The 26,648-nt window shown below is 40.4% G+C and overlaps 2 protein-coding genes across 9 annotated transcripts in view; both read left to right on the plus strand.

Moving 5' to 3' along the window:
• NOX3 (NADPH oxidase 3) overlaps positions 1-4,482 on the plus strand; it is a 28,981-nt gene extending 24,499 nt beyond the window's left edge. For both annotated transcript variants that reach the window (XM_083434162.1, XM_083434163.1), the window contains 2 exons: positions 419-543; positions 2,112-4,482. In XM_083434162.1, the coding sequence (XP_083290288.1) occupies positions 419-543; positions 2,112-2,238 (252 nt within the window). In that variant the 3' untranslated portion in view covers positions 2,239-4,482. The remainder of the gene's footprint in view (positions 1-418; positions 544-2,111) is intronic.
• Positions 4,483-9,249: 4,767 nt separating this feature from the next.
• TFB1M (transcription factor B1, mitochondrial) overlaps positions 9,250-26,648 on the plus strand; it is a 34,122-nt gene continuing 16,723 nt past the window's right edge. Inside the window, exons 1-6 of one of the 7 annotated variants that reach the window (XM_083434241.1) lie at positions 9,250-10,685; positions 11,940-12,097; positions 14,820-14,971; positions 15,514-15,625; positions 18,355-18,506; positions 22,217-22,336. In XM_083434241.1, coding sequence (XP_083290367.1) covers positions 11,965-12,097; positions 14,820-14,971; positions 15,514-15,625; positions 18,355-18,506; positions 22,217-22,336 — 669 coding nt within the window. In that variant the 5' untranslated portion in view covers positions 9,250-10,685; positions 11,940-11,964. Of the gene's footprint in view, positions 10,858-10,927; positions 11,252-11,939; positions 12,098-14,819; positions 14,972-15,513; positions 15,626-18,354; positions 18,507-22,216; positions 22,337-26,648 lie in introns of those variants that run through there. The other 6 variants (XM_083434242.1, XM_083434239.1, XM_083434236.1 and 3 more) reach the window with 6 other exon arrangements.

Here is a 26,648-nt window from a genome sequence, read left to right on the forward strand (position 1 = left end):
AGAAACATCCACGGAATGTTAACATTTAGAGCAACAATACCACGGTCATAACTAATGAAGATGTCTTATGAACTGTAGAGTTGGGACCACAAGGGTCATGTATAGTCCAACTCCCTGCAATGCAGGAATCTTTTGCCCAATGCGGGGATCGAACCCATGACCCATGACCCTGAGATTAAGAGTATCATGCTCTACAGACTGAGCTATCCCAGGAGAATATGAACCTGGAATATAAATCCCATCAGCCCAGCCAACATGGTCAGTGGTCATTTGGAGGGCATCCCTGATCTAGACTTTTGAGTGCCTCTTTTAGTCTGTCCCTCCATATTTTAGGATTATAGCCTTTCCTTTTTTACTTGAAGGTGATGTTAAACTTGCTGGTTCTCAAATAATTACCTTTTGCTTCTCAACAATACAGGCTACTCATATTGCCTTACATTATGATGAAAAGTTGGATGTAATTACTGGTTTGAAACAAAAGACCTTCTATGGACGACCAAACTGGGACACAGAATTCAAACATATAGCAGAAAATCATCCTAGGTAAGGCAAATTAGCAAGTAATGTCATTATACTGCATTTTCCCCAGTGAGCTAGGTAGGGAAGAAAAATTGTACCACTTTATCAATAACATTTTCAATAATAATTTGAGCTGAGTTCTTATGCTGAAAGCATCTTTATGTGTAATAAAACTTTAGATGAAGAAATCTTGGATAGACAATGCCAATAAAATCTAATTTTTGGACAGGAGAATCTAATATTTGAAGTATTAAAATATCTTGGCATTTGTCCAGCTATAATTGAAAGACACAATCCAATTATTGTTCAGCACAAAGGACAAAGTAACACTAATTTCCCTTGAAAATGGTTATTAAAGAGATAAACAGTGAGGCCTTTTTCTTACGATGTCAAGGATGTGTTTGTTCCCCAACATAATTGGCTGTGGATGTAAAGACAATGCTCTTATGTTATTAGTTCATCTCAGCTTGAAAGGTCTAAGTTGAACTCCAGAGTTTTGCTAAGAAAAGCTTAGAAAAGGCTTATTTGTTCCCAGTAGCCTCTGAAGCAGTCACTGCAGCTTATTTTGTCTTCATCACCCAGAAAAAGGACATAAACAAAAATATTTTGTGGTTTCTTAACAGCAGTAGGGGTGTGGGAGAAATTCAATTCAGTTTGCATTTAAAGGTGAATCTATGTAATCTGAAACGGTGTGTATACCAAAATGCAGCCATCATTTGAAATTTGCATTTCTTCAAATTTTGCAATCTAGTTCTCCAAGTAATTTATACAGTTTGCATGAATATGCATATACTAATGAAAGTAACATGTGAAAAGTGCATTATCTTAGGGCAGATTGCTTTGCAAAAATGTGTATATTAGGCAGAATTATATACAAGCATGTGTATACAAGCAATACAGTATTAGGAGAAATTCACACTAAAATGCTGGTGAATTTTCATGAAAATGTTTTCTTTAATTACAAGCTGTTGTGGAAATGTGGAGAAGTGAATGTAAGACTGGAAGAACTAGAACTAGAAATTGACAGACCCATCAGTGCCTGTTTAGCAGTGCCCACTATTTACCTGCCAGTTGACCAATAAGAACGTCTTTTTAAATGAGGGGGGGGAAAGGCATGGCAATCCTCTGTATGATTACTCAGCTATAAGCACTACTGAGACAAGTGAATCTTACTTCCAAGTAAGGATTCAAATGGAATCTATCCAGTGGACTACCTAATCCAGAGATGCCTAACCATTTACTTGGGAGGCCACATGAAATCAGCTGTGATACACAAACATGACAGAATATAAAGTCTTTGTTTTCAAGTCCATATAGTTCGTGCTTTAAAGGATTTTTTCCCTATAAAATGTTTGATGCATGTTTAGCCCTATGACCCTTTTCAAAGGGTGACTTTCAGAAACAGACAAAAAAGCTCCAGGGCAGTGCAAACTTCATCTTGCCATTCAGTGTTCTGACAGCATCCCCCAAATAATGGTCATGAAGCTGGAAACATATTTCCCATGCTCTGTAATAAAGTTGGCATTACATATTATTATTCCCCCCTTTCTTTCCTTCTGAAATTAATCTGGGTATCTTGCTTTTCTTGGCAGCAATAACATTGGTGTTTTCTTCTGCGGACCTAAATCTCTGTCTCAAACCCTTCGAAAGAAGTGCAGCTGGTATTCCTCTGCTGATCCAAGAGGTGTTCAGTTTTACTACAACAAAGAAAGTTTCTAGAATCTAGACCCCTTTTGGAAATAGTAGCTGACAGCTCTGTTTGGTGTATTTTTCTTTTTCTTTCTTGATTTTGGTGGAATTGTGCCATCTTGAAACAGAGCATTTAGCATTCTGTGTTTAGTAGAGGAATTTACTTTGTCCTTAAATTGCAACCCGAGATTGCTTAGAGTGAGGGTGATGCTTTAAAAACAACAGCACAGTAGTGGAGGGAAGTTCTCACCAGCTCAGTAGTCCCACGTATTCTGAGTTAGACAAGTGCTAAGCAAACAGGTCACCTGAAAAACAATCTTCCCCTCTCCTCTATGACCATTAGGATTAGCAAATGGGACTTGGCTGTTTTTCTATCAGCTTATGGTAACCTGGAGGTGGGGTATTTCAGTGGCAGCACCAGTGTTGTAAAATGCCCTCCCTGCTGAAATATGAGAGGTCCCAGAAGTACCTGTTTAGGCAAGCGTTCCTCTGAACTTGATTTTTTTTTAACTGCTTCAGTTGTTGTGCTTTTTAACTGGCTTGTTTTATTGTATATTTTCATTAGGGATGTTTAAATGCTCTGGTGGAATTGTTATTGTGTATTTTAATTATGTTTAAATTTTATAATTGATTTTATAGCTGTAAACCACTTAGAAGCCATTTTTGCATATAAGCGTTATATAAATCAATAAACAACAGCAATAATAATAATAATAATAATAATACATATAAATGCTAATACATTTAGATCATGCTTAGAATAAAAAAGTGATAGGCAGAACCTCAGTTCTCCAGTCCCACCATCTAGGCACAGCACATTAATAACAACAACAATTGTACTCCATTTGGTGGTCTGGATGAGAATCGGGTTTGTGTGGTAGTGAAGATACAACATGTGTTACTATTGTGCAGTTTTTATAGGAACAAAAGAACCAGACCTATCTGTCCTGTAAGGTCTTCTGTAGAGTGATATAGCCTTCTTGGTCATAGATACACAATCTCATGAAACTGAATCAGTTACAAATCTTTATAGCGTGGAACAGAAAGCTTGCAAGCTCAGAATTATTAAGGAGCACTGGGTCTAAGTTTCTCTGAACCTTGTTTGATCTTTAACAATGAAAATGTATTGTTCAAGGCTTCCCTGCATCCCCCCGCCCTTTATTATGTATTTCTTTACAGCATTTATATCCTGCCCTTTAGCCAAAAAGGCTCTCAGCACTGCTTACAGAAATCAGTTTCAGGTCCTTCCCCTCAGGCTCATAATCTACAAAGACATAACACATGAGGAGGGGAGCAAGCTTGTCACACAAGATAGGGTTGCCATATCTTGAAGAGCAAAAAAAGAGGACAGCCTGAGCCAGTGCAAGCCTGAGCTGGGAAAGAGGTGTGTGGGTGGGGTGCCTGAAATGCCTGAGCCCCCAACCCCCCCAAACCAGACATTTCCTTTAAACTGTAAAGATCTGCCCAGATGAGTATGTTGGCGGTCAAAAATAGGACACGTCCGGGTTTCCCCAGATGTATGGCAACCCTACACAAGAGCTCCAAATCTACTTTAATTGCACAACCTGAATGTGCCTGGTATGTGATTGAATGCCACCTGAAAATAGTAACAGTCTGGAAGTGCCCCTAGATCCAGATTAGTTACCTTCTATGCTTTCAGGCTGTTCTGCTCCCCCTTTTTCTCTCTACCTGATTCAACTCCATCTGTTTTTAGATTCCAGCTGAGATTGTAACATTTTTCCTACTCAGGTGCTTTGCTACTTCCCTCCTCTCCCTGTAAGTTCTGTTTTTCTTTACTCTGGTCATTGATAAACCATTAAGAATGTGTATTTGAAACCTGACACTCACATACTTCATGGTGAAGTTTCCAAAAAGTGTGGGGGAGGGGAGAATCCATAAAAACTCCAAAGAATTAGCACATAAATAGCAGTAGATTTGTTCGGCAGTAAACAAAAGAAAGGCATTGCGGTTGTACTGAGGTGTAAAATACGGATCAAGGGGATCAGGTAATGCGTTTACTGATCCACGCAATAAAACCTGAAGTGCAAAACATCCCATGTGTGTCACCAGATGAACAAGACAAATGACAACATTATACATACATGCACGTACAAGGCAGTGGTAAAACACTAAAAAAACACAAAAACCCAGTGAGAGTATACAGAGCAAGAAACCCTGCATATTACTGAATGCTACAGTTATAGTTTATAATCTTCTGTTTGGGGACCAAATTTGTATGGAAAGCTTGCTATAAAAGGCGCACTTGTACTATGATTGAGTTTAAGGCTGTATATCTTCATTTCCAAATAGTTTTAAAAGATGTGGTTTTTCTTCTTCTTTCCCCTCTGTATGAAATGATTAATGTGGGGCATTGGCAGGAGCCACAGAGTAAGTGATGAATGAATCTCCGTGGTGGTTTGCCTGGAGGCTTCCCTTCGTCTCAGTGTTGTACTGAACCTCAGAGAAACTTGACACATTAAAAATATAAATTTCATAGAGAAAGAAACATCAAGCTTTTGTGAAGAGGAGTGCTGTGCGGAAACAAGGATCAGCTGCTACTCAGTTGAAGAAAGAAGCGGTAATTTCCGACAGATCCAGAGTGGTTCTTTTAATGGAGCCTATATAGAAAGCAACAAGCATAGTGTCTGAAGTACTGTGCTCTCATTCCCCACAACCTATACTTAGGGCAGCCTCCTGCAACAAGATGTAATGTTTTTGCTTCTAGCTCAATGTGGCATCTCTTCACTGCTTTGATTTATTCTTGCTTTTGCAAATCAATGTGGTATGCTACAGAAGATGCATTTTGAGTCCTTGCTGTAGTTGACTGAGTAGCAGAAGTGTTATCACTGTGAGAGGTGAATTTCCCTGGTATCAGGGTGAGTGACTTAGAATGAAAGGGGGGAAAAGGAAGGAGGTGGGGGAAAGATTGGTGAGGCTTGTTAGACTAGAATGAAACTGTATTTACACTGAATGAAGATCACTTTATTATGGATGCGGTTGAAATCAGAAATGGATAATAGGATGAGGATGTATAGAACCCTGCTGGGAGAAGTGCTATTTTACCCATTGACTACAACTTTAGGAGTGCATATTGCAGCTGTGCCTGGAGTGAGGTGGAATGAAGGGCAAAACAAAATAACAAACAGAAATGAATTTGCTTTTTGGATATGTGAAGCTTTAGCAAAACTGCAGAACTGAAATAAACATCACATAGACCTTGTTCTTCAAGCCTGAGTTGCAGTGGCGTAGTGTAGTCTTGAGGGGGGCAGAAGGGTGGTGACCATGGGCACAAAATTCTCAGGCTCCCTTGAGCTTCTGCCCCTTTCTAGAGCCATGGGGCGGCAAACTGGGCCTGGGCTGGGCCTTAGAAGCTGATGTCGCACCTCCTTCTTGTGGCTGGCAAAGGGATGCCCTGCCCCTTGGCTGGCTGAGCTGGGAAGCGCTGGAGCCATCAAGTCAAGAGGGTATGTGGCCACCAGCAGCAGCAGTGCCGGCACCAGCAGCCATGTGCCTCATGGGCTCCACATGCGCCCCTCAGGCACATGCCTCAACCCAGTTACCCAGTCCACTGGTGCAGGGTGCAGCACTTGCCTCACCTTGGGCGCAGGCAACCCACAATACAATACTGTTGGGTTGTGATAGGGCATTATATGAGTTCTGCCCTATACATATCAACTCAGATCTAACCTACTATTACGTTCAGTAGTGCCTACTCTCAGGTACGTGGGTACAGGGTTAAAGCAGTTCTCCAAGACCTTCCACAGATGATGGGCAATATCTGAGAATTATTGGAGTATAACCTAGATTGATTGGCAGGTCGCATCCTGTCTTCCTATTCTTTAACATCAAGAAATACAAAAATCATTGTTGCAGCATGAATGTATTTTCAGTGGGATAGCAAGGAAAATGAACAGAGGAGTAAAATATTTCCTTTTGTCTCAGTTTTGTGGTTATACTTGACCATATTTATTAATCCCAATGACTACTCAAAAGCATTAAGTATTTAGTTGCAGTGTTAAGCAGGGAAAGTTCTGTCAACTGAAGCAAGCATTATCAATTCAGAAATCAGATACAGTGGTACCTCGGGTTACATATGCTTCAGGTTACAGACTCTGCTAACCCAGAAATACCGGTAGTACCTCGGGTTAAGAACTTTGCTTCTTTGAGAACAGAAATCGTGCTCTGGCGGTGCAGCGGCAGAGGGAGTCCCCATTAGCTAAAGTGGTCCTTCAGGTTAAGAACAGTTTCAGGTTAAGAACGGACCTCCAGAACGAATTAAGTACTTAACCCAAGGTACTACTGTAGTCACAAACTTGATTCATGGGCTTGAGCTCAACCTATCATAATGACAGAAGTCACACCACAGTCCCCATGACCAGCACAACTAGACCGTTACAGTACTTAAAATTCCCTTCAGTCATTCTACAAGTGTTTAATCACATGCTCAGTTTCTCCTGCATGGATGAGTGTTAAGGGAGAAGCATTAAGTTCACCAAAGTATTAAAAAAATGATTTAGATTTTCAGGTAGAGAGACATGAAAGTCTTTCACATGTACCTTTCTATCTTAACATTTAGGTTCAACTCTTGGGGGCACCATCTGAACAATGAAACAGCAGTATTGAGGTCACAACCTCCTTAGATCTAGTTACTCTAGAGCAGCCTCATTGCAAGGAATGGCACTATGGTGAAGAAGGAGTGTCTTAATACGAATGTAACATAAAAATATTGGGCTAAAACAACGCTTTCCAAACTGTGTGTCATGGCATATTAGTGTGTCTGCTGCAGTCTGTAGGTGTATCGTGTGAATGCGCCTCACGCATCTCCTGGGGCTGGAAAGGGGTTTGTTTAACCTCTGGTTTGCTAGTAAAACTGAATTACTGTGTCACAAAACGATGCATGTCTAAAAAGTGTGTCACCAACATGAAAAGTTTGGAAAGCTCTGTGCTCAAGTTGCTCAGTCGTCATTGAAATATTTCATTATTCATTCATTGTGTGCAATTAAGTGCACCCTATGTAAATAAGTGCACTTTATGTAAATAAGGCAATTTTTCCCATGGCAAAGTGGCTTTTTTATATATAATGGAGCCAAGGCTTCTCAACATGCTCACCTTTAGCTGTGCTGCCACCTCGCTGTTCTCCAGGAAACTGCCATTTTAAAGACTTTTCATGGTCAGCTGACAGCATAATCAGTGCATTGCTAAGTAGGGGTTCCATGTGAATGAAACAATCTAAAAAAAAAATCACCTTCCGATATAAATAAAGGTTCCTTGTGCAAATCAACCACTCCTAGTCAAGGTGGCATCCAGTTTTATTATGTGTACTTTCCTCTTTTCTTTCTTCATAGCAAGATTATTTCATTAACCTGATCCATGCATTCAGGTTTTTGGTGCTGGTGGTATTGGTAATCTAGAAATTTAAGAGTTCACATAGCACGGAACAAGAGTGTCATCTAGTGGTGAGATTACTGTGCATGCTATTTACTTGCTATGCCTTTATTTCCGCATCTTCTGAGCAGATTTACTGAGTGCTGGAGAGAAGAGATGAGTTGTTCCCAAATATTTTTTGTCATGATCTAACTTTTAACTTTAGAATAGTTAATTCAATTTTCAGCCATCAGCTTTTAACTGTAGCTGTTTAAAAAGGCTTCAATTGACTTTATATTTTTTTAAAAAATGAGTAAATTGAAAGCTAAAGAAGAATAAAATATGACTTTCACAGTTTTCCCTGACAGTTACTCTCTAAAATTCCATTTCCCTTGTCTTGGAAGAGATGGGGAATAGGATGAGCACCAGGGCTGATTCTGAACTTCTCTACCCCAACCTAGACGGGCCACTTTGATGCTTTCAAACAACATTGCAGGGGGTTAGACTAGATGGCCCTTGACTCTACAATTCTCTGATTAGGCTGCAAAGGAAGTTCCCTGCTGATAATGGGGCTTGCTCTGTGTTGTATTTATATTCAGTGCCAACTGCAACCTCTACTTTCAGAAGATCAGGTACATTTGAACTCCTGATTTATCTGGGCTTTTTTCCTTTACTTACAGTACGTCAATATCTGTTTCATTCCTAGATTGTGTACAAACACCAGAGGCTGAGATTTATTAATGTCCTATCTCACCCTGCCTTATGCTTTTAAGAAGCGCTTAAGCATCATTAGGATTCTGGTTCTCAAGTTATTTGAGGCTAACGTTTGTCACATTTTGGACAAAAAATGGGTGGGACTAACTTGGTTTTTAATATATATATATATATATATATATATATATATATATATATATATATATAATTTATTGCCGATTATCCAAATAACAAGTGCATATTGCTCCATTCAGTACTGGACACTTCTACAAAGTGAATGGGTGAAAAGGAGTGAAGTTACTTACTTCAGTAAATCTTTGATTTCTGCCCTTATCTAATGCACTGCCTGATCTTCCAGACAATCTCTATGCATTTTTATTAAACATTCCACTACCACAAAACAGTGTCCTGCCATTCATTTATACTCACAGTGAACAGCAAGTAAGAAAATGGAAACAGACAAAATCACAAGGAAATCCTTGAAACCCATAATTAATTTTACAGTACCACGGAGAGAACATTCTTCCCTGCTTTGCGGAACATTTGTGCAAACGGCCTCCCAAAATCACTTCCTTTGCCAGCAGGACACCCCTGACAATCATCCCTAGAAATTGTTTGAAGAAGGTATGTGTATTTTTAGCTACACTATATCCAGCAGCTGGAATGCTAGCATGTGACATTGCAACCTGTGTTCAATAATTTGTGCCCTAGAACAGTTGGTCATGGACCCAGCAAGAAAGGAGGCAGCCCAACACTTAATTCTAAGTGGTACCCAGGGCCTGTGTAAGACACAAATGTTGAATTGATTGGACGTTGCCACTGAATATGAAGACATAGTATTGAGAACCTGAAACACTTTACTATTGTCAGATTAAATTAAGAATATCGATCAAATTTCTCAAGATAAGTTTTTTTATGAGTGCTTACAGAGAGTACATTAATACTGCAAATGTGTTATCACCAACATTTTTATTTATTTATTTATCAGTTTTTCTACAGAAGGGGAAAAATTAGATTAAGGGGAGGGGGCACGGCCAGTTTAGAGGCCCTAAGCAATTGATTTTGGTGCCCCCATATATATCTAATTCAAAAGTAAGCAATAATAAACTGTAAAATGAAAGTATTTTTCAGAATGAAACAAAATCTAAAGATGGAAATATATTTTTTTGTATACTTCCACTTTGTATTTTTTAAAAATCTACATCTTCTAATTGCAAAACTAATCTTACATAACACATAAGCTTCTATACATGGTAGAGATAAGGCATCCAGCCTCAACTCTCACTTCTTGCCTTTATCTTTCTAATGATGGTAGCTAGACAAAAGCCAGAGCTGAGAGTTGAGGGAGCGGCCCGCACCAATTTGCTGTATGACACAGTTATCTTAGATAGAGGGGCATTACCTCACCGGAAAGCTAGCCTGGATCTTCCAAGAACTGAATCTGTGCTGGATCCAGTTATTAGAAGGGGGCTCGGGTGCACAACCCACCCCCCACAACAATACAATTAAGAAAACAATCTATTTAATGCAAAAGATGTGCCATCTTCTGTCTTCAACCACAAACCCAGACACACTGCGGACCACCTGAATAACGCTTGTGGACCACTGGTGGTTCATGTTCCAGTGTTTGGGAACTCTTGGCTGAGAATACAACTGAGATGTCTTGCTGCTTTCTGTTGTCAGTGTGAAGTCTATGAAATCCCCTCACACCTTTGCTAGACTTGGGAAAATGTGACTGACCTGACCCTCTCCAAGGATCAGCATGACAGAAGGGAGTTCTTAATTGCTATAAAAATTAGCTTTTCATTAGTATTCTGCATTGCATTCTACATACTAGCTACACCTTCTCACATAACCTCATCTCCTAATGCCAAAATACTATCTCTCATGGTTACTAAGCAGAGGGGGAACTGCACTTTGCACATGTCCAGAGACACTCTTTTCTCGCTGGAATCTGTTGTTATGACTCCGAACTCTCCCATGTTATTCCCTATTGCATGATCCTGACCCAGAGTCAAATCTCCACTGAAGATGGAGGAAGAGCTTAAATGCCACAGAAGGATCTCAGATCTTCCCGCCCTTCGCTCTTGAGACTGGCTGAGAAAGTTGGGTGGTGGAAAGCAGGGAGCGAAAAACTCCGGAAACAACGAAGAGGCGGAAGAAGGCAGCGAAGCAATAAAGCGTTGAGCGGCGAACGCCTTCCTCGAGCGCTGTACGCAGCCAAGTGCGTCCCGCCCCCTTTAGGCTCTAATGTACACCAGCCAATGAGCGGGCGGCTGTCGGCAGTTGGGCGGAGTTCTCCCTGGAGAGAAGACAAGAAGAAGGGGTAGAGCGTCTTTTCCAATCCTGCAGTGGGAAGAGGGTGAATGATACGGATTTCCGCATCCGGGGTCATGAGGGTAATTTTTTTTTATTTAAGGGAGGTTGGGGGGAAATGGGCAATTGACGCTATTCCATCTCATTAATAACAAGCGAGCACTCCCCTCCCCCGGTATTTTTGTTCCTCGCCGTTTTACTTCATTCCGCCTCTTTCCTAATGCGGCGTCTTGTAAGGGAAACGGAGCCATAACTGTAAGTTGCAAGCGCCCGCCTTCGCTTCTCGCGCGTTTTCCTCCGCCCCTCCCCGCGTTGCGCGTGCGCACCGGCGACCTGAGCGCGCGCGGCTGGTTCTGCCGGCTGCTCTGCTCCTCCTGTGCGCTCGCGCCGACTCCCCTCAGTGAACTAGCCGCGAGCCTTTTCGGTTAGAGCCCGCCAAGCCCGTGACGGGAGGCGGGGTATGCCCTTCCCTCGACCACCCCACCTGAATCCATTATCAAATGCTGTGAAAAACGTATATAAACTGTTGTCAACGGGCTCCAAGAGAGGTTCTTTTCTTTAGGCAGTTGGCAGCCCGAAAGCTTCTGTCCCTCAGCTCACACAGAAGCAGCAGAGGAGCGGCGTGTGGCGCCTTGCTTGCTAAACTTGAGTAGGTTGCACTCACGGAAGACCAGTGTTTCTATATACGGCCCTTGCAGGTTCTTGCAAGGCAAGCTAGAGTTGCCATAGGAGGGCTGCGAAAAGCGGGGTTTGAGCGGGTCTCGAAGTGAGTTTAGAAGCACCCCAACATATAACTAAACCAGGATTGCAAGGGCAATTTGTTATTATCTCGTGTGCTGCTTCCTAAACCACACATAAATACAGTGGTACCTCGGGTTAAGTACTTAATTCGTTCTGGAGGTCCGTTCTAAATCTGAAACTGTTCTTAAACTGAAGCACCACTTTAGCTAATGGGGCCTCCCACTGCCGCCATGCCACCAGAGCACGATTTCTGTTCTCATCCTGAAGCAAAGTTCTTAACCCGAGGTATTATTTCTGGGTTAGCGGAGTCTGTAACCTGAAGCGTATGTAACCTAAAGCGTATGTAACCCGAGGTACCACTGTATTTGTATCCCCTCTAGGCCATATTTTTAGTCAGAAAGTCTTCAGAAACATATTACCTAAAGTTTGGGTACTTTAGAACGTTTGATGCTGACGAAAAGCATGTGTTGGATGTTGCTGGTCCAATTAAAAAAGCATTCATGTAGGTGGGTGTAGAATTCCGATGCCTCTTAAAACTTGATAGCCGAATATATAATAAGTTCTAATTTAATCTTTTCCTCCTAATATTTTGCTAGTGGCAAAGAGTAACACTTTTCATCAATGACTGCATCAAGACAAGCGGCTATGTTCCGCCTACCACCTCTTCCAACAATTGGAGAAATTATTAAACTGTTTAAGCTCAAAGCTGAAAAGCAGCTGTCCCAGAACTTTCTTCTGGATCTGAGACTTACAGGTAAGCAGTCTGTGTCATCTTTCAGTTTTCATACATATACTACTTTATGGTTTTCTACATTTTTAAAAAGCTGTGTTTAAATAGATTATATTTGTATGTTTATTTAAATTGAATGCACTATGTTTAAATTATTCAAACATGGATTAACAGTTTAAGCATTCTATTGTTTTATTAGAAAAAGGACCCATTGAGTTTAATGGGTCTTACTCCCAGGTAAGTGAGTGCACAATTAAAACCCAGATATGGCATGATTCATGAAAATATTCCATATAGGCAATTCCACCGCAATTGCTCACTCAAAACTCCCAACTCTTCACAGGCCTCTCCAGGGTCAGTGCTCCTGGAATTGCACTTGTTAAGGCTCGTTGGGTCACTAGATGCTATTTTTGCACAGTTTTTGTGTTCTTTTGTGGCCATTTTTGTGCTTCTTTTTTTGCCACTTCCAGGTTCGTGACGATGTATGTAGTCACGGTTGTGCATGCCTTGAACGCACATAAACGGGGAATTGCCTATACTCCAGGCCTTAATTATGTAATGTCTACAGTTTAGAATACTTCAGTATGGTAGCATAGGTCAAGGGCTATCAATTTACCTCTATAGCGTGTTCTGATATAAATTAATGGATAAAGTTATGTTATGCGGAGCCAGGTTATCACGCAAACTGAAACATAAACAATGTGCCCCGTACTGAATCCACTAGTGAGATTGATGATTCTCTTAATTTCACAGTGACCCAGTGAGGTAGACCATGTGAAGAGAGTTCATGTGTGGCGATGTAATTCCTGTGAACCAAATGCCACGTGTTTAACCAGTTCGCTAGACCATTCTCCCTGATAGCTTTGCACTGTCTTATTCTTCTTTGGTGATCACTCGTAGCCGAGTAAGATTGTCTTCCATAAACACAGTTTTAACAATGAGTCCGTAAGTGACTGTGGAGGCCAATTCTCGATCCACACGTCCTTCCATAGTGGGGACATTGGTTTCTGGGTGGGAGCTGATCATGGTGTGGATTTACCAAGCGTGCCTTCCTCCTAGCACGTTTCTCCCTTGCGTCCTGAGTTCGAGTGTCTTCAAAACCCACAACACCTTTGGTAAAAGCTGTTCTCCAACTGGAGCGCTTGCAGGCAGCACAACTATGTGGCATAGGTTTGACTGTTGGACTTGTTAAACATATGACATATGTTACATACGAATGCACTTCCAGTCACTATGTCTGGGAGAGAACAGATGTCCATTTGTGAAGATCTGGTGTGAGAGAGATTGAATGCAGGGTAATCAGTTTTGTTACTTTCTTGGCAGTCATTTTGTGAATAGACAGGCTCACCTACAGCAGCCATTTTGCATTATTGTCTGAGGGCCCAGAAAGATTAGTTTTTGCCAAGTTCTAGCGATTTGAACAGAGAAGTTGGAGAGGTGGGAACTTTTTTTATGTGAATAGCCAGTAAATAACCTAAATTTCATTAACAATTACACAGTGATTTTTTAATATGAAAAAAGTAGATGTAAAGTGGCCCAGTTCTTTCTGGTCAGCAGGATCTGCTAATCAAACAAATCTGGTGCCATTGTCATGCCAGGGTAGGATTAGGAATGAAGTGACAACTGAATCAAAGTAAGGTGATTCTTGAAACTAAGCCTGTCAGATGAATCACTAAATGAGAGAGAGCATGGAGGAAAGAAGAAAACTACATCGTACAATCTGACAAAGTTTTAAGCAGAGGTAAGCCTTTTTGAACCTAGAAGGCCATATTTGTTCATTTGCAGACAGTTTTGCTGGTAATTGTTTTTCTTTATTAAAAAAGCTTGCAAACCAAAGTCATAGTTAATGAGAAAATGTTTGCAAACTGTAACAAAATTTATTACTTTTACAGTTCAAGCATATTATATGTTTATGCTGATGGAATCTACACACATATAAAACACGCTGTGAAAATGCTTTTTAAAAAAACATTTTGAAAAATGCAGTGCTTTTTCTCAGAAAAAAAAAATGTTTAGGCGTACTCTCATTTCCTTACTCATATTGAAATACTGCCCCTCAATGAGGCCAAACTTAGATTCACAAAATGTTTAGGGGTATGTGTACCCCTGCATCCCCCCAGAAAAAAAGCACTGGAAAAATGTACTGAATTTGCCGTAGCTCACCTTCACCATCTAGTGTCACATTCGTATTTGCACTTTACAACGCACTTAAAACGTTTTATTTGCAGCTGTGTAGCCGAGTCCTCAATATGTCCGTTTGAGTTCAGTGGAACTTATACCCAGGTAAACATAGAATCATAGAATCATAGAGTTGGAAGAGACCACAAGGGCCATCGAGTCCAACCCCCTGCCAAGCAGGAAACACCATCAGAGCACTCCTGACATATGGTTGTCAAGCCTCTGCTTAAAGACCTCCAAAGAGGAGACTCCACCACACTCCTTGGCAGCAAATTCCACTGTCGAACAGCTCTTACATGTATAGGCTAGGGAGTGTATGCCCTAACTTTCATGCTCTGTATGAAAGAGGAACTTCTAATACAGTTAAAATAAGTTTTGTAGTTAAACTTATATACTAAATACCAAGTACATACATCTTGTGATAGATGTCTTAGTCCAATTTATATCCAATTTAATTAACTTGATGATGCAATCATTGATTTCCATTCTGAAATGAACTCATTGAACTGCTTTTCTTAATGAGCTCTGTGCATTGAGGATGAACTAATTTGTGTGTCCTTTCTTGCAGATAAGATAGTGAGAAAAGCTGGCAGTCTGAAAGATGCGCATGTGTGCGAGGTAGGCCCTGGGCCAGGAGGAATCACAAGATCTATTTTGAATGCTGGTGTTGCAGAAGTCCTGTTAATTGAGAAAGATCCTCGTTTTATTCCAGGGCTTCAGGTATCCAAATGTTTCACAAGACTTTTGATAGTAATTTTCCAATTTTAGCTGTTTTAAACGTTGAATATCCTATTTTAAAAGTTGGATATCCTATTAAGTCTGTGCCAAATAACATTTCAGTTGTTTTGCCACAGTCCTGTTTATTCAGCAGTTAGTTAGTTTTTTAATTGTATTCTCTTTACAGTAAATATTATCTGAGTCTCACCCTTAATCACGAATATTGAGGCCTTTATCTGTCCCATGTTCGTGCTTTGATATAAAGATACACACAGGAAGGTGATGGATGGAAGATGAAGACCCCTACGTGAGGGGCAGCGTCGAGAGGATCTCCCAGGGTGGGAGGTTGGGGGAAGAGTGGGAAGGTCCCTGGTGAGATAGCTCAGTTGGTAGAGAGCTGAGAGGGTTCACTCTTCTGTGTGTGGAATAAGGGTTAAGATATATTTGTGATAGAGGACTTTGTAGTCTCTGTCTCTTCTTCTTTCTATACTTTATTTCGCTCCCTTCTCTTATTCTTGCTTTTTTTTTTCTTTGAAAAATCACAGATGTTGTCTGATGCAGCTCCAGGAAAAGTTCGTATTGTTCATGGAGACATTTTAACGTATAATAAATTAGGCAAAGCTTTTCCAGAACACCTTATGAAGAACTGGGAAGATGGTTAGTATGTTAGAACTACAGTGATTCAGAATACTGTTTTTTAAAAAAGATTTCTGTAATCAAAATGGCTAGCTGCTTATTGGATGAATGGAACATTCAGTGGTCTGTATAGTTTCGGTTATCTGTGAGTGCTAGGAGACTGGTATACTCGTCTCAACATTATGCTTCCTCAAAGCAATTGTGGATATTGTTTCTGGTTGGTGAATACCTTGTGAAGCAGTGATTTTTCTACACATGTTCTTCTGACAGTGTATTGATACAATTTCAAGGTATTTACCAGTTTCTGACACTTGGTTTCACTCTTGTTTAGAAGTTGGGTGTTTCCTTTCTAGCTGTTTAATTCTTGCTGAGAGGAAATGGAAAACAACAACAAACAAACCTATGGTCATGTAAAGCATACTCAAACGAGACATAACCGGCTGTGTTCTTAGATAAATAAGGTATACTATTCATAGTATCAAATTATAAATTTCAACGGAAGTAACTCATAAAGTTCAACAAACGTCAAGTCCTCATCGGAATGAGATGCTTCTCATTCTTACTTTGATAGGTCAGAGTATGACCTACATACAACAATCCACAGGGACATCTAATCACGTAAATTACACGTGGATTAGTACATGTGGCAAATGCCTGTGCATGGTTAGATGTCCCTGTGGATAAGTAAGAATATCAGAACACCAATCTAGGATCAGGAACAATGTAATAGATGCTTCTTTAGTGCAACATTTTATTGAAACATCTCATTCCAATGAGGACTTGACATTTTTTGTAATTTGGACGTATTCAGGTCCTGCAGAACGAGCTAAAAAAAATCCTTATGCAGAAAGAAACTTGGTTTATTTTCTTATTCAATTCCTTACATCCCTCAGGTCTGAATACTGAAATTGATTATAGTTGTTTTTTTGTGTGAATTTGTACTAATGTTTACATGTAGCATGGACTAAGTTTGTTTCCAAGTGGTTTATTTGGAGTACTTAATTGTGCATTGTGGATTGCCATTACTTTAGATCCAAAAATTGTTTACATTTATGTATGAGTTTGTATTAATGTTTACATGTATATCATCTGAACATGGATTAAGTTTGGTTTTACTTTTGCTGTGCCATATGGGTCACTTTAAGAAAGATATTTTGTATCTGTGGATTGCCAACACCTGTAATGCAATCAATTTTGTGCTTGTCCATATAACCCTACTTTGTAACAGTTGCTACTTACCGCAGCTACTGTTATTCCATAAGATCCACTGTCCTGTAATGTCACATATGGTATGTACAGTTGTTTATGGTTTTATATTATTTTTGCTGTAAAATGTGTGAGATCATTATCTTGTATTTATTTGCATTACTTAGAGCTTTAAGTACTGGTGAAGCCCAGGATGGTGAAACAAGGCCAATATTCTGGAAATCCTTGTCTAGACTCCGTGTAAGGATTTTGTGGAACTGTAGCAACCTTTCATGTGGATTTTTTGGACTTTACGAACAGACAGATGGAATAGTCACCATTACATGGATGGACCTTATGCATGAACTGACTAAAGAATGATCTGATCCACTGGGTCTTCTGCTTTGTTCATTTGTTGAACTTTATGAGTTACTTCCATTGAAATTTATAATTTGATACTATGAATAGTATACCTTATTTATCTAAGAACACAGCCGGTTACATCTCATGTGTTTAGAGAGGAAATGGAAGACATTGATGATAGGAAGACTTCTTCCCCCGTCCTATCCTATAATTCCCAGACTGCCATTTTAAACTTGCCTCAAATTCCTGATCTGCAGGTCTTCTCCCACTGTGGTTCAGATAATTCACTTTCCACCCTGCTATCAAATATTTTTAGCTGTTGGTGATTGCAGTTTTAGTGGCATATGCAGATATTAAAAAAACTAGTAATTGATTGAACATTTGCGTCTTTTTAACTTGAGAAGCTACTGAAAGAAGGGACAGTGCATTCTCATTATGAAAAATAAACTGAACCTTCCTACTACCCTAACTTTTGGCAGAAACCTCAGCCAATAAGAAAAAATTACAGGGGAAAAAAGATTTTGGAGATCTGTTGCACATTTTTTAACATTCACCTGAATAAAATGCGTACTTTAAAAACAACAACATACAAACAAAATGTATGGGACCCTCAGAATTTTTTCTGGGCCTAACCCAAGCAAGTTGTAACAGGCCCCTTCCAATAGATTTTTTAAAACTTTCTTTTGTATTTATTTTGGTTGGTTACATATACCTTGACAAGGCTTCATCAAATGTGTGATGTGTGAATCTTTCAGCAAACATAGCGCTAAACTAGACATGACACTAAATGTCTCGTCAGGCATGCTAAAATATTCAGGTGGTAATGAATAGTTTGTATTCTCTATAGTAAAAATAGGGTTGCTGGATGTATCTGCCTACCAATTGGCAGACTTAATCCATTTTGGAGGGGGTCATATGTCTGCAAATGTCATCTCCTTATATGAAAAAGGGGAAATATATTGCTATTTTTAGTCATTTGGAGGCGGGGAGAAACAGGTTCATTTTTAACAGATCTAATTAATGGTCCCAGATAATGGAAATGCACAGAGCAAAGGAAGCCGAAAGGAAGGTTGCTTCCCATAGGTAAGTCAAATCTTGTGGCCAATTCCCACCCGTAGTGAAAATGTGTTTCATTCTTACATAAATATCAATTAATCACATAGAGATATGAAAAAAATGTTTTCTTTCACACTTTCTTATAGATCCACCAGACATACATATTATAGGAAATCTACCTTTTAGTGTTTCAACTCCCCTAATAATCAAGTGGCTTGAGAATATATCAAAGAGAGATGGACCTTTTAGATATGGTAGAACACAGATGACATTGACCTTTCAGAAGGAAGTTGGGCAGGTAAGTTTGCTTCTTACTTCCTTATAAATTATTAAACCAGAAACAGATCTAATATCTAAATTAAGAAATGTCTTAGTTGTATTTTGCTTCTGTTTTTTTGGGAGACATTTAATATGCTGTACATCAGGGGTCAGCAAGGCTTTTACCGGACATGGGTTGGATCACTCCTGCGGATATTGTCTGTGGGCCAGACCGGCTCAGCGTGGTGCCGGAAATGGCATCTGTGCATGTCCGCAGTACTGGAAATCGCTTCTGCGCATGCCCAGGCACCAAAAATCGCACCTGCGCAAAAGCGATTTCCAGGATCTGCACATGCGCAGACGCGATTTCTGGCGCTGCTCAGCAAGTCCCTGCGCTGTGCCGGTTTAGCTTGGTTCAGGGATGGCTCGTGGGCCGGTAAAATGGTCATCGTGGGCTGCATCTGGCCCATGGGCCGCATGTTGCTGACCCCTGCTGTACATCTTAGTGTGTTGCTCTTTCAATCTTCAAGATTTGTAGGGAAAAACTTTTTGTAACAAAAATTATATTGCATGCTGTGCTAATATAAAAGTTAGACTAAATTCTTCCTAGTGCAAGAGGTATTATTTTGAAGTTCCTTAGTTCTGGCTTTTCGTTTTACTGAATTCATTCTTAGGATGAAAACACAGTAGTGGAACCATTACCACTTTCATCCACAACCATTCCAAGGGGAATCCATTTCTTCTTCCTAAATAAAAATAAACAAAATGCACTGAGCTATAAAAGTAACTAAATATTGTAACTGGAATTACACTCCTAACTTTGTTTTCTGACTTCAAGATTGGTCGCCCAAAATTTGGTTGATGGCAGAGCTTGCTCTCCATTTTAGGAGGGCAACTCTGCAAGTACAAATTCTCTAAATTAAGGCATATCTAAGCTAAATTGTTGATTGGTTCTCTTCTCCAGAAATTTATAAGATAGCCAAGTCTTGACAGGGTTGCCTCCCAAAGGAGCTGGTACATTGTTTAGGGGTACTTCTTGATCCATCATTGTCTTTTGACACCCAGGTGGTGTTAGTGGCAAGGAGTGCCTATTTCTAGCTGCAGCTTGTTCACAAGCTACAACCACTCCAGGACCAGAATAACTTTGCCGCAGTAATCCATCCTCTGTTAACCTTTCAACTAGATTACTGTAATGTACTGTTTCTGGAAGCAGAAACTTTCAGTATGACCACCAGAATTTTTATTGGTACAATGTACTAGGAGAACGTATCTCCAGTTCTGCAGAATCTGCACTGGCTGCCTATACACTACCAGCCCCAGTTCAAAATGTTGTTAACTTATAAAGTTCTAAACCACTTGGCATCCAAATACTTGAGCAAGTTCCTCTCCCTATATGATCTTGCTGGAGCCTTAAGAAATGCAGTGAAGACTCTTTGTACCACCAGGGAAAGCTGCCCAGTGTAGTGACACTGAATGAGCTAATTTCTGTAGTGGCACCTTGTCTGTGGCACTTCCTCCCCTTGGAAGTGTGTATGCTACCAGCACCTTGTTGAAGTCACTGTTTCAGTCATATTTGGTATTGAAGATGGCCTTTTATATATTGCATCTTACATAGTGCAATTTATGAATGTTGAATATCAGTTCCTAATGTTATTGCCATGGTGTAAGGATCATCATCAGCACCAACCTCTTAAGATGCTGCAGTTGTGAGACAAAACAAATCCCTTTTATCAGTTTTCAATCCACATGGTTTCTGGCACAAATGCTGTGTTGGATTTGCTGAAATATTTGATAGTGTGAACTGCTTTCTAAGCTTAGTGATCTGGCCAGTGGATGAGACTTGTAATTCTGAAATAGGTTGGAAATGAAAGGGAACAATATGTTGGCAGCTAGGAGGAAATAAAGAGTCTGTGCTTTATATAGCTGTAACCAGCTGTATATGTGATCAATTTTTTCCCTTATGTGTGACATGTAGATTATAGTGCTTCTGCACAAAATGTAGCTTAAATGAGATGGAAAATAGCATGCACAGTGAGTTTCTTGTGCTTGTCTGCTAGGAACAAAGCTACAGGAAATGCAGTGGTATGATCATGGTAATAGAATGAGCTAGATTTGGTGGAAGTTTTCTGGTCTTTAAAAGCTTTTCTCCCCACACTTTCAAGTTTAAGTACATCTTTATTCAGTCCTTCCTTCAAAGAGCTCAGGCTTTTGTACATTATTCCTCCTTTCATTATTTTCACAATATCCCTGTGAAGTAGGTTTCCCTGAGAGAGATGAGGGATGCAATGTCTGATCTTCATGACTAAGAGAAGATTTTAATTCTTGTTTCTCTGCTTCTGGCCCAACATTGTTCTTTTTTTGTAAATGCAACCATAGAAATAAGTCGCTAAAGACAACTTCAGCCAGTCCCTAAAGACTTCTGAAAAAGCCTGATGCCTGAAATTACTGGGGAGAGCTTGCCTGTTGGAAAGAGCTTGTTTCTGATAGACATACACCAAACTACAGTCTTCATGTGTTAAATGGAATACATGAGGCATATATAGAGGAGTCATCCAAATACCCAGTTCAGAAGGCATTATTTCAAGAACCAGTATCTTGAACTGAGCTCAGATATGCCAGTGCAGATAACATTACACTGCAGTAACAAGCTCCAAGTGTCCAGTCCCAGGAATAACAAGTTGAATGCAGTTATGCAGGTCCATTTGCAGAAGGGCTTTTGACCCAACAGATACCTCCATTAATAGAAGAGGTGATTTTGGCCAATTGCCTCTTTTGTCTCCCAAAGATCTGATCTGGTGGGTTGGGAAACCCTTCAGTACATTGTGGATAATGGTCCTGGGAGTTTTAGGCCAAAGGGGGAATTGGTGAAAACTTATTTCATCTTTCATTATCTGATACCTTTGCTAGATGAAAAACTCTTTAGCGAACAAAGGGACCTTTTTTGTTTGTACAGTGGTACCTCTAGATGCGAATGGGATCCGTTCCGGAGCCCCGTTCACATCTAGAAGCAAACGTAACCCATGTCCGCACATGCGTGGGTCACGTTTCGGTGCTTCTGCGCATGTGTGTGACGTCATTTTCAGCGTCTGCGCATGCGCAAGTGGCGAAACCAGGAAGTAACGCACTTCGTTACTTCTGGGTTGCCGCGGAGCGCAACTCGAACTCGCTAATTCCAAAGTACATTAAACCCAAGGTATCACTGTATAAGAGACCCATAGTGAAGTTATGTTCACTACTTGCATCATAGATATGGGGATATCTGGGCCATTTGTCAAAATTGGTCCAGTAGGCCTAACTTTGATGCTAAGTGGAAGCCCTATTGGGATTGGTTCCAGTTGTGTTCCTGAGCTGTGCTGATCCCTCTTGAAAAAAGGGTTTGCTCTTGGCATTGATTAGTATGGACTGCAAGCCCCTTGTGGCGGGGATTGTCCTTTCCAGCCCAGCTTGGGCCCTTTGCTTTGTTATGTATTTTTAAGGATTATTGGTTTTAAAAATCTATATGCCTATCATATGCCTATCTATATGCCTGTGGCTTGTGTGAAGGGCGGTACATAAATAAATAAAACACATGCCCTTTTTAGACATTAATGGACATCTTCAGAAGCTTTTTGATCGTTTTTCTGATTAAGAGAATGCTCTGAAAGTCTCTTCTGTTTTTTGCGAGTTAAATATCACCTGTTAAATTTCTAGAAGTTAATGCTTAATTAGCTGGAATGAATTTACTCACCAAAAAGTGGTTTTCTTTCACAGAGATTGACAGCTAGTACAGGAGCCAGGCAGCGAAGCAGACTTTCCATTATGTCTCAGTACTTGTGCACTGTTCACAAGTGTTTCACAATTCCAGGTCGAGCTTTTGTTCCAAAGCCAGAGGTGAGTCTCTTCTTTCTTTAGTACTAAGAATTAGAAATTAAAGCTTCAAACTTAAAATGGCAAAGCCACCAGCACATAAATGCAAGCTGAATGTGCTGTCTGATTCTGAGAAATTGGACTGAATGAGTGCTAAAATCACACACAACTATAGATTTACTTCCAAAGATCCTGAAAAGGGAATTGCTCATTGACTGTATCCACCTGAGGCAAATATTGCCTAGAGTTGCCTGCCCCCTGCTCTTGAGAAGGACAGGAATTCATCAGGCAAATCGCGTGTGTCTGGTTTTTATCATAGCTTTAGGAGTTTTCTTGTACCAGTCTCATAGCCAAAAGCAAGAGATGGGTCAATAGATCAGCCAGCACGTTACAGTAATATTGTTGCTGAAGAATATGTATCAGAATTGGATTGCTAGTATGATTTGTTTGTGATATTTTGAAATTCAAAAAGACTGAGTAATTGTTATCACCAACTTCTTTTTGAGTAATTCTTCAAACTGACCATTTTGAACCATGGCTTTGCAAATGGTACCTCTTTTCAAATGGTGTTGCAATTTTAATGCAGCCTGCCTTTGTAAAGTGATTCCCGCTATGTGAGGAAAATCCCCCAAAGCAAAATGAATTGCACAGAATTCCTGAAACTATAGGCATTAGTGTTGATCAGTGACAGTACCACGAATTTAAAGATTTACAGCTAACTGGCACTTTGAGGATTGACCAACAGATGCCCAGAGAAAGAATGTAATCTGAAAAGCTGCTTTTGCCCATGGATTAGTAGCCAGTTACAGTCAACATGGGATCTAAGTAAAGGTTTAGGGATGTGACAAATACCAGACTAGGAATGCAGACTTGAAGATTAAGCTTGGCACTAGCAGAGGATGAATGAACCTATAGCACTGCTATGAATATACAGTCATACCTCGGGTTAAATGTGCTTCAGGTTGAGCGTTTTCAGGTTACGCTCCGCGGCCATTACTTCTGGGTTTCACTGCTCGTGAATGCACAGACGCTCAAAATAGCGTCATGTGCGGAAGCGATGAATCGCGACACGTGCAGACGTCGCTTCAGGATGTGAACAGGGCTCCAGAACGGATCCAGAACGGATCCCGTTCGCATCCAGAGGTACCACTGTAAATTGATGTGGTCATTTTCAACTCAGTTGCTACAAGCCCAGTTGTCAGATGCTGCTTTGAAAAGCTACTGAACACTAACAGCAGTGGAGCCAATCAAACTTGGTTGAAGCTGATTTGGAGATGACTTAAAATGATAAGCAGAAATTTTCTCAGTAGTGCAGAGTCAATTGAGTATTAATTGGGAGATTAATCTGGGATATTAATCAATGCACCTGCTTAATTCTTGGATCTTGAAACAACCAAGCCACAAAACCTCATGTTTTAATTGGGATTCAGTCTCAGTTTATTGACCCTCATCTGATAAATTGTATGTATGCTGTTCTCAACTCCTTGGAAGGAAACTAGGATACAAATGTGTCAAACACGTTTCATAAATTCACTCAACAAGGTTGGTATGGACACTAAATCAATCATTCGTGCTTTTAGTAATGAGATGATGGGTTTTAGTTATTGTACTAAAGAGATACAGAAGCAAGGCAAATTTCCTAGCGGTAGTGGTCATGTAGTAGCCCAAGACTGATCTACATTGTCAGGTTGAAACAATCAGAAGTCATTCAAGTACTGTAAGAAGCTTAATGCATGAAAATTATTTTATTTCTAAATGCAGTAACAGCAAACCTGCAACTTAAATGTATTTAACTTACGCACATTCAGATTTAAGTGTGTGGCAGTTAAAAAAAATTGGAAAGGGGGCATAGTTCCAGGGAAAAAAGCTTTGGCATGCCCACCTGCCATTGAACCCAATGAGGTTTGACTGTTTTTGATTTTGGCTTTAGGTGCTATCCCTGAAATGTAACCCCCGTGTAGGTTGCGAGGTTTTCTGTACAGTGTTGCCTTTCCCCCATTCTCTGTGCATCTGGAAATACCCCTCTATAAACACTGAACAGTACTCTTGGGGATTCTCAGAATTTGGTGGGAAATAGTAGAATGTTTTCTGTGTAAGACATTCTGGATTTCAGGTGTGATAATTCCTGAAGGTAAAGGGACCCCTGACTGTTAGGTCCAGTTGCAGACGACTCTGGGATTGCAGCATTCATCTCGCTTTACTGGCTGAGGGAGCCGGCGTACAGCTTCCAGGTCATGTGGTAAGCCTCTTCTGGCAAACCAGAGCAGTGCACGGAAACGTCGTTTACCTTCCCGCCGGAGCGGTACCTATTTATCTACTTGCACTTTTACATGCTTTTGAACTGTTAGGTTGGCAGGAGCAGGGACCGAGCAACAGGAGCTCACCCCGTCGTGGTGATTCAAACCGCCGACCTTCTGATCGGCAAGCCCTAGGCTCTGTGGTTTAGACCACAGCGCCACCCACGTCCCTTCGTGATAATTCCTGTTTCTTGCATAGTGGAGATGGTCCTTTTCATCTGTAGGAGAGAAGAACAGAGAGTGAGCTAGTCTGTGCTTTTTTCTCTTGGCCTATTGAGCCATGTGCTGTTGTTGTGTCATGCTAATGTTCATTTGTGCCAGCAACAGGGTACTTGTTTGTCTTGCAGATCTGTTTTGTCTTTTGAGATCACTATGGTGGTGTCTTTTGAGATCACCAATGGAGAGTTGTGTATGTTAATGTCATTTGCATTAGTATGTGGTGCCATCTGCTCCTTTCCTGATGGTGCTCTATTCCCCCCCCCCCTCCTTTGTACTGGATGTGTCTTTCTATGTGAATGTTGTGGCAAGAATATATGCCTTTAGGGATGGTGCTCACTGTTAATGACTATTCCCCTTCTCTGTCTCTCTGTATGTGGCATTTCGTTTGCTCTGACATGGTTTTGTTGGCAGCAATTGCTTGGTGTCATTTTTCAGCACTGTGTCTTTGTAGACTCTGTCAGAGTATTTTCACTTCTTTTTTTAAAAGCTGAGCCTGTTAAGCGTTTAGCTGGAATGACCCTGTAGTGCTCTAATATTGTGTTATTTGTGCTAATGGAACCTTCCAAACTTGCATTTCAGTCCTTAAGTTCAGACAATATGTTTCAGTTTTGCAAACTTTTAAATAATTCTACAGATAGGATGCTTAATACACAAAGTGTACAGAAGCAGTTCAGAGTGCCAGGCTGTTTCCTATCATATTTTATATTTTTGCTGGAACCCCCCCCCCCCCAACCCCCAAACACTTTCTTGATCTCTGATGTATTCTGAAGAGAGCTACGAATATGCATTGGAGGAAATGATGGCCTTACTGCTTACACTGGTAAACCACCACTGTTTGTTTGAGAATTAAAACCACTGAAATAATTGAGACTGCTTTGGAATAACTATTACGTTCAAGCTTGTAGCTCAGTGTAGCTCAGAAGAGCTTGTATTCTCTTCTGGGGTCTATGTTTGCTCCTGGATCTCCCTGTTGGGGGAGCAATGTGGTCTGGATTATATGTCTTACTCTGTGGGTGTCGTACATGTGGAGGATTCTGTATTTGGTTTTCCTTTCATACCATGATCTTGATCTTTATCTTAATGACCAAGTAGCAACATTAATATTTCTGTGAATCTTCTTTTTCCTGGTTTAAGTTTTGGCATATCTTTTCTTTAAGAAAAAATATATACATTGGACTGTTAAAAGCCCCAAAACACACCTGAGATTGTTTAGGTATCATAGGTATTTGCAATAAAAATAAGACAGTATTTATTTATTCATCCTAAAAGAGTTGTTGGTGGTGGTGGGGTAGATACCTTATTATTTACAGACCTAAGATTGAACCACAGCAATCACCAAATAACTTTGGTACATTCTTGGTCTGTCTGTCCATCAATCAGTCAATCTATAGTGGGTAATGAAACAAGTTTCTTGATTTTTAACACACGTTTCACATTTGATTAAGAGCCCTGCTGAATCAGACCAAAGGCCTATCTAGTCCAACATTCTGTTTCTCACACGTGGCTAGCTAGACTTGCATGTAAAGCTCACAAAAAGGACACTAGGCAATAGACCTTTCTCTATTGTTTGCAAACAACTGAGGCATGCTGCCTCTGATCCTGAAGGTGGCATATAGCCATCTTTGCTAGTAGTCATTAATAGCCCTATCTTCTGTGAATTTGTCTAATCACCTTTTAAAGCCGTCTAACTTTGTTGCCATCACCACATCTTGTGATGGTGAATTCCACAGTTTAACTATGCAGTGCGTGAACAGTTCCTGTCTTGAATCTCCCACCTTTCAGCCTTATTCAATGAACCTGGCTAGTAGCTAGTAGTATGA

The sequence above is a fragment of the Podarcis tiliguerta genome, assembly GCF_965153285.1.
Source record: "Podarcis tiliguerta genome assembly, chromosome: 3".
NCBI lineage: Eukaryota > Metazoa > Chordata > Lepidosauria > Squamata > Lacertidae > Podarcis > Podarcis tiliguerta.